The following is an 8,862-nucleotide window of genomic DNA, read 5'->3' as shown; positions in this document are numbered from 1 at the left end:
CGATGACTCTTGGCCATTTACCACATGTGAGTCGGAAACGTCGTCCTCAGAGACCAAAACGATGTCTCGACGTGTGGTTCTGTTTGCTTTTCGTCCATTTCTTCTTCTGTGATAAGTTTACGACATACTCGTTTTTCCAACGTTTCCACAGGTGTCTACTAACGTTCGCCTGTACTTCCACCGTCTGGACAGTTCTTTTGTAGTCGGGGCTCCGTACGGGGGATCGTTATCTTCACCATGTGGTATTTCGTGTACGTTTCAGTATTCACGTCCGATTAGAAAATGGAAGGGTGTCAGGGGGTTCTGGTCGTTAGGATCGTCTCCTACGAAAGTCAAAGGTCTGCTGTTGATACGTGCTTCTATCTCACAAAGCACTGTCCGCAACTCGTCTTCTTCCAGCCGTGTGTTCCCCAACACTTTCTTCAATGATTCCTTTACCGTTCGTACTATTCTTTCCCAATAACCACCATTCCAAGGTGCTCTCTCGGTAATATATTTCCACTTTATTCGGTTTACAGTCAGGGCGGCTCTAATTTCAGACCACTGATTCTCACTAAACAAGTATCGCAGTTCTTGATCTGCTTGTTTAAAGGTTTTGAAATTATCTGACTGTACAAGAACCGGGTATCCTCGTCTCGCCGCGAATCGGTGAAACGCGTTTAGAAATTGTTTCGTCGTCATGGATGTCACTAGCTCGAGGTGTATAGCACGCCTGACCATACATGTAAACAAACATATGTATGTCTTCACATGATTGTTTCTCATTTTGATATACACCGGTCCAGCAATGTCTATACCAATGCGTTCAAAGGGTGCAGCAACTGTCACGCGGTCTATCGGAAGATCATTCATTATCGGTTCGTATGGTCTTGCAGACTGTCTTTTACAAATTCGACATTGTCTAACAATTCTTTTCACGGAGCTTCTACCTTTCAAGACCCAAAATCGCTGGCGTAAGTCGGTCAGGGTCTGTTCCGTGCCGGCATGCAGTGATCGCTCGTGGACTCTTTTGATAAGCAGCATCACTACCGGATGGGTTGATGGTAGAAGGATGGGATGTTTCCTTTCTGCGTCCATGTCAGAATTTTGGAGGCGTCCTCCGACTCTTAGCAGTCCGTTTGCATCCAGATAGGGATTGAATCTAGCTAATTTACCTTCTGGATTTTTTCCAGATTGAACGGCGGCTAGTTCCTTCTCGAAAGCCTCAGGTTGAACTGTCAGCAACCAAAAATTCTCTGCTTTGGCTAGCTCTTCTACGGTCAGTTCTGCGAACTTTCTTTCGTGTCGAGGTAGCTGTAGATTTCTAAAGAAACGAAAACAAAACGCAGTGACTCTTACCAGTTTTTCGAAGTTGCTGAAACGTGACGGTTCCAATCGATCGTTCTTCTCAATCACAGAAACGGCCAATGTCGTGATCTTGTTTCTGGCTTCAGCGCTTGACGTGATCTTAGATTGATCTACTCTTACGGATTTCTTTGGCCAGTTATCTACCGGCAAAGATAACCATAGGGGACCTTCCCACCAAAGTTGACTTTCTTCTAAACTCTTTAACGAACATCCTCTGCTTAGCATGTCTGCAGGGTTTTCGCCGGTTGGGCAATAACGCCACACACTGGCTTCTGTTAGCTGTTGAATCGATTCAACACGGTTTCTTACACAGGTCTTCCATTTGACAGCAGGGCTTTTTATCCACGAAGGCGCTACTTCACTGTCAGACCAGCAGACTATCTCGTCGATCTCAATTGACAATTGTTTTCCTACGTACGTCACTAGTCTAGCAGAAACTAAAGCGGCCAACTCATCATCACACGATAGTAGGATATCATTTCTTTCAGCTGGTGATTCTGTTTCAGGTTGATCCATGATTCCGATCGATTTTAATTCCCCAAATCTGTGATGCTTTTCGCAATCGCATCGTGGTCGCACATCTATACGCATCACTTTAACAGTGTCGGTATAGTTCGTTCTCGAATCTTGACCACAAAGGATCCATCCAAGTGTGGATCGCAGTGCTACTAGCCATTCGTCAACTACACATCTTCTATCATCTTCTATGAAATGGTAGTAATAATCGATTCCGATGAGAACGTCGACATCGCAACGACCACGTGGGAAATCGTCGGCTAAGTTCAAGTCTTTCGCATGTTCCCACATTGCTGGTGGATTTTCTTCCAATGTGTCACAAATCCGATTGACACAGTAGGCGTTGATCTGTTTGGCCTGACTATTAGGAGTAATTCCTTTTAGCGAAAAGGAGACTCTTCGTAGCTTCTTGTGGCAGGTGTTGTTTCCCAGTGTGGATATGCACACCCGTTCACTCAATCCAGTCAGTCCTAGGCTGTCGGCAATTCCCTTTGTCACGAACGAGCGTTGTGATCCTGTGTAGAACAAACACATAACTTCCGTATAGTTACCGTTCGGTGTGTATAAGTACGCTTTAGCTGTTTGCAAATACGTCCTATCTCGGGTGTCTCTTGTTCTATTGGCACACACCCTAACAGCGTTTGTTGGTTCACTTACATCGGTCGGTGTTGTTTCTGGGCTCTTCTCACTACGCTCATCTCCATGTGGGGTGCAGTTTTCCTCAGCTGCCCTCACGTTTCTATCTTCTGAAAGTAGTCGGTGTAAGCCGACCGAAGTCACATTCCTCGAATTGTGACTGCGTTTGCAATCAGTCGATCGATGTCCTTGTCGCAGGCAGCGAAAACATAATCTATATTTTTTCGCTAATGTCCAACGTTCCGGTCTCGTAGCCTTTAAAAACAAGGGACATCCTTCTGCATGGTGATTCTCTTGGCAAATGGAGCAAAGGTTTCCCGGCGCTACACTCGTGGAAAGGACCTTGTTGGAGTGTCGGTGCTCTTTCTTCTTTATCTCGACTCCATCTCGTCTCCCGTACTTGTGGTTGTCCTGATGTACTCGTGCTTCGATTTCTGCATGTTTGTGCAAGAATACAAAGAACGTCTCGACTTCGTTTGGATCATCCTCAGACTCCAGAATTTTATCTTCCCACAAGCTTAGTATCTTCTTAGGAAGGAGCCGTTTGCAGAGTGTCAGAATGATATCTGACGCAAACTGGTTCCCTAACGTATCTCTGTTCAATGCTCTCAGAGATCTCACGTGAGTCACCAGCTCATCGTGCAATTCACGGAATGTCCTATCTCCGTTTGGTCTAAGATCCGCGATGGCTTGGATGTGATGCTCGATTACTCGTTTCGGGTTTCCGAATCGAGATACGAGTGCTTGCCTGGCAATTGGGTAATTGTCCTGCGTGACCGCGTACCCATCTATTGCTTTCAACCCTTCACCTTCCAATAAGGATCTCAGGTATATAAATTTCGTCACATCCGCAAGCTCGGCGTTATCATGAATTCCTGCATTGAACTGTTCCCAAAATGATGGGAAGTCAAGGACCTTGCCTGTAAACTTCAGAATACTCCAAGTCGGAAGTTTGGCCGATGCTGAATTCAGGCTCGACTTCTTGGAGTCTACAGGTTCGGTATTCGTCTCCAAATACCTCTCCGCTCTGCCACGGACTGAGCGTATTTCCCTTTCGAAATCCATCCACCTTTGAGTTTCCTTCTCTATTTCATCGTCATCAGTAATGACGGCTTCCACCGCATCCTGCGCTTCTTGACAACGTTCTAAGAGTTTAGAAATTGAATCTAAGGTCATCTTGACGTCTATCCGTGATTCCGGTTGACGTATCAACGCGTCGAGGTCTTGGCAAAGGCGATTCATTCGCCCTTTCAAGCAGTTACGGCGACGGTTCAACTTAGCATAATCCATAGCTGCTCTCAAACGATCCGGCTCGGAGGACCAGAAATGTTACCGACTTTTCTGTCGTCGGCAGCTCGACGCTCAGGTTAATAATGGACTGTATTTGATTCGGCGGGAATTCAATTCTCCCAGCGACGTAATAAACTTATTACGTCGGTCTACACGAACTCTCAATTAGTTCGTTCTGGTAGCCTAGATAAGCTCCGCTCAACCAGTTCACAGAGAACTATTCGTCGAACGCGTCAATTCAATACAAGGGTTAAAGTGAATCTTTTACTCTTGTAGTCACAAATACAATACAAAAAAGCGACACGCTCGTCTCTCAAAAATGGCAAATCTAGCACTACTCGATCACACGTTGTTGCCACGATTACAACGACAATACTACTACAGTACACTTTCGATGGTCAGGTATTAATCATTTCTTACTGTCTGTAACAGTGTCTGTGTTTAGTAGACGTTTGTTGGTATTGTAAACTTGATTAATAAATCCCTATCCGGAGCATTTTGTTTTCCTGGTCAGCATTTGTTCGAACTTGAGTTGCCGCTAACGTCCATGCCTGAAGTCCACTCCCTGAGCATCAGAAGTTGTTCAGCGAGAATTGGCGGAACATAATGTGGTAAAAACACCGTCGTTTGAGCCTGATGATCCGGATTTGCTACAGTGTGACTGTAATGTATTGTGATCCTAAGCGATCAACATATCTACAAAAGAACGCGCAGGAACATGATTACAGTAGTTTCCACGTCACCAGTGTCCGTGCGTAGCTGTTTCCGTGTTCGCTCTGTGTGCATTGTTTTCCCTGTGTGCGTTATCTTTGTGTGTAATCTTTTGTGTGTTATACATTAGCTTGGTATTGTGTTGTCATTAGAAGTAAAGTCTCTATATACTTAATCAGTTCTCATACACAACATTGGCGACGAGGATGGGATTCATTAAAAAGGTACGTTGTTACCCGTATGACTACTGATTGACATGTTGGGCCACATCGAAGAGTTTGATATCTCTAAGCCAAAAGAATGGACGGCATACGCGTCCCGTTTGATTTTCTTCTTAGAGGCTAATAACGTGACTGATCCCGCGAAGAGAAGAGCCGTACTTTTGAGCTCTTGTGGTGGAGCAGTTTTCAACCTAATTCAAGCTCTCATTTCACCAGCTAGTCCTAATGAAAAATCTTTCGATGAGATTCTGTTCGTTTTAAAAGAACATTTCTCTCCGCAACCATCTGAAATTGTGAAACGCAATGCTTTTTATAAGCGAAATCTGAAAATTGGGAAATCAATTTCTGATTTTGTAGCTGATCTTCGTTGGTTAGCCGAAGGTTGCAATTTTTCAGATTTAGAGATTATGCTGCGTGATCGACTGGTTATTGGCTTGAGAGAAGAAGAATTACAGCTCCGTCTGTTTTCTTGAAAAAATTTGACTTTCGAATCAGCCCTGGAAGAAGTACTATCAGCAGAAGCCGCCGCTCAACATACCCGAGAAGTTCGTGCTTCAGACAACACGTCATCTAACGTTTATCAAACACAAGCGAAAACAGCAAAACAAGCTACGATATGCCAGAGTTGTGGAGGCACACACATTCGATCTCAGTGTCGTTTCAGAAACGCTCGCTGCAGAGCTTGTCAGAAAGTCGGGCATATAGCGAAAGTTTGCCGGAGTAAAGCGAACTGACAGAAAAAAACAAACTTCAAGCACACAGCAAACTCATTAGCATCCGTTGACAAGCTGGCCTCAAGGTTTCCTGATTCACTGCTACTAAACAATCTCAGAGCATCGGCAAAACGTGATCAATCATGCACGTCGTCACGAAAGATTAGAGTAACCGTTGTCATCGAAAACTTTCCGTGCGAAACGGAAATTGACACTGGCTCAGAATACACTATTCTCTCTGAATATGTTTTCCGAAAGTTGTCACAAGAAAGAAAAATTCAGTTGGAAACGATCACTCTTGAACTGGCAACTTTTCAGGGAGAACTGGTAAAAGTGAAAGAAAGCTGTTCGGTAAATGTGCAATATGGAAATATCCATCGTACACTGACGCTTATTGTCGCGAAAGGCCACTGTCCAAATCTGCTCGGATTTAATTGGTTTGAACCGCTTGGCATATATCTAAGCGGTGTACATCATTTGACATCAACTCCTCCACAAATTTCAGAAGTATTGCGAAAATACCGATCTGTATTCACAGAGGAATTGGGTATGTACGTTGGAAAACCAGTATCTTTAGACTTGGATCCAAACGTTACGCCGATTTGCATGAAGGCGCGAAAGGTTCCCTTTGCATTGAGAGAAAAAATTGATGCGGAATTGGATAAGCTGGTTGAACAAGGAGTTCTAGAACCAGTAGATCATCCAGTTTGGTCGACTCCAATCGTCACACCAGTGAAACCTGACGGAACCGTACGCATTTGTGGAGATTACAAATGCACTATAAATAAGGCTTTGAGAAAGCACGCCTACCCGATACCTGCTGTCAATCAATTGTTAGCGTCACTTTCAGGAGGAAAAGTTTTCGCTAAATTAGATTTAGCACAGGCATTTCAACAATTGACAGTTGACGACGCTACAGCCGACGCGCAAACAATCATCACTCATCGTGGCGCTTTTCGAGTCAAACGTTTGCAATTTGGAATCAGCGCTGCTCCTGGAGTATTTCAAAATGTCATTGATAAAACCGTCGCTGGCATTCAAGGAGTGTTGCCATACTTCAACGACATCCTCATTGCAGCGAGTGATGAGAAAGAGCTAGCAAATCATCTGGAAACCGTTCTTCACCGCTTCGCAAAAGCAGGACTGCGACTTAAATCAGATAAGTGTAAATTCTGTCTTCCGCGCGTTGAATTTTTAGGCTTCGAAGTTGACGCAACAGGAATCCATCCTGCTAAAGCAAAGGTGCAAGCAATTCAAGACGCTCCGGGTCTACTACCCGAGTGTACTTCAAAGGCATTCCGCTCGACGTTTGATTGGCCTTAAATTTCATTGGTTTTCATGCCGGCTAAATTTCATTAGTTGCTGTTGCGATGAGTTTTATTCGTTGTCGCAAACCAAAATTTTTACTGGCTGTCATTGTAATGCGTGCTATTTGTCAAATTTTGATTTCATTTCAATGGTCAGTTTTCTGATATTCAAAGCTTTACTATTTTATTATATTTATGTGGTAAAATTAATTACAGTTAATTATTTAATGAAATTCAGTGAAATGGTGAATTCACGTGATCTTTCTTACTAACAGCATCCATAACTTCTAAATTCAATTAATACTTTAATTTAAACTTATATTTAACTTCATCAAATTAAGAAACAAATTAATAGGAAGCAAACGTTTGAACAAGGCCTTTAAAATGCTCAATATTATGCACACAATAAACCAAGTCAGTTTAAATTAAAGTAAAGCGAATTTCTTAGATCTGATCAGCAGTTCTATGAATATAATTATGCACAAAAATGAAACCACAAGCAAATTTGTTAATCAACTTATAATTTTAAGGTGCTAGTCAGCTTTTAAATGTACAATTTAGCTATTACTAATATACATATAGAAGATAAACAGTTAAGCTTAGAATAAAAAAGTGACCATTAAAAAGAAACCAAAATTTGACAAATAGAATGCATGAAAATGACAACCAGTAAAATTGAGATTCGCAACGACATCTAATGAAATTTAGCCGCCGTGTAAACCAATAAAATTCAAAACCAATCAGAGTTCTACGCAAAATATACAACCAATCAAAGTGTGAAGCGGCATGTCTTTGATGAATATTCAGGGTCTACCCCATTGTTGTCATCTGATGCGGTTCTAACACATTACGACGGTAAAAAGCCGTTAGTATTAGTATGCGATGCATCGCCACATGGTACTGGCGCGGTTCTTTGCCACAAGTTGTCATCAACGCAAGAAATTCCAATTGCGTTTTATTCACGAACATTATCCGCGACCGAAAGGAATTACGCACAAATTGATAAAGAAGCATTGGCAGTTATTGCTGGCGTAAAGAAATTCCATGAGTATCTGTATGGTGGTCAATTCACTATCATAACAGATCACAAACCACTGTTGGGAGTGTTCGTGCCAAAGAAGGAAACACCTCAAATTCTGTCACCAAGAATGTTACGTTGGTCGATTCTTCTGATTGCATACGATTATACCATAAATTACCGACCCGGCAAAGAAATAGCAAATGCAGATGCAGTAAGTCGTTTGCCAAAGCAATCAACAGAAAATGACGACTCACACAACTCAGTTATTCTTTTGTTAGAGACTATAGACAATTTTCCGCTTCACAGCAAGGATATTGCACGAATAACTGCAAAGGATCTGATTCTCACACGAGTTTTAAACTGGGCATAGAGGGGATGGCTGAAATCTGTATCAGACGAACGACTGAAACCTTACGTGACGCGCCAACATGAAATCTCCATTCACAATGGTTGTTTGCTATGGGGCAGTAGAGTGATAATCCCACTCCAAGCACGTCACAAAATTCTCAAGGAATTGCACATAGGTCATCCAGGCATCGTACGTTGGTGGCCAAAAATGGACAGTGAAATCGAAAATTTGGTAAGAACATGCGAACAGTGCCAACAGTCGAGAGCTTCGCCACCACACGCGCCTGTGCACAAGTGGGAATCTCCAAGAACTCCGTGGTCTCGCATACACGTTGACTTAGCAGGCCCTATTTACGGCAAGAATTTCCTAATTGTCGTGGACGCCTTCTCCAAATGGCGTGAAGTCAGAGTACTGAAAAACACGACATCCGAATCAGTGATATCATGCCTGAGACAAATTTTTAGTACCCATGGACTCCCTGACATTATCGTCTCCGATAATGGTACACAGTTCACTTCCCACACCTTTCAGGAATACTTAAACAAAGGTGGTATCAGGCACATCACGTCCGCCTCCTTTCACCCGTCGTCAAACGGTCAAGATGAAAGGATGGTCCGTATTACGAAGGAATGCCTAAAGAAGATGACACAACGTGACTGGGAATACAACCTCGCGAATTTCTTATTTTGCCAACATGTCACTCCTTGCACGACAACTGGCAAAGGCCCGGCTGAACTTCTGATGAACCGCA

The 8,862-nt window shown here is 43.1% G+C and overlaps 2 protein-coding genes across 2 annotated transcripts; one reads left to right on the top strand and one right to left on the bottom strand.

The window, feature by feature from the left end:
* Nucleotides 1-327: 327 nt before the first annotated feature.
* On the bottom strand, nucleotides 328-3,789 carry Tsp_08896a (putative integrase core domain protein; the record flags this gene model as incomplete). The annotated part of the gene is made up of 1 exon (XM_003381987.1): nucleotides 328-3,789. A coding segment is annotated over exon 1 (3,462 nt), but the record flags the coding sequence as incomplete, so codon positions are not given.
* A 967-nt stretch (nucleotides 3,790-4,756) lies between these two features.
* Nucleotides 4,757-8,723, top strand: Tsp_08895 (putative integrase core domain protein; the record flags this gene model as incomplete). Its single annotated transcript, XM_003381986.1, has 4 exons — nucleotides 4,757-5,146; nucleotides 5,477-6,701; nucleotides 7,486-7,973; nucleotides 8,133-8,723. Coding segments are annotated over exons 1-4 (2,694 nt in total), but the record flags the coding sequence as incomplete, so codon positions are not given.
* Between the last annotated feature and the right edge of the window lie 139 nt (nucleotides 8,724-8,862).

Source organism: Trichinella spiralis (assembly GCF_000181795.1).
Source record: "Trichinella spiralis strain ISS 195 chromosome Unknown Scfld1, whole genome shotgun sequence".
In the NCBI taxonomy this organism is placed as follows: domain Eukaryota; kingdom Metazoa; phylum Nematoda; class Enoplea; order Trichinellida; family Trichinellidae; genus Trichinella; species Trichinella spiralis.
This window is presented reverse-complemented; position numbering and strand designations above follow the sequence as displayed.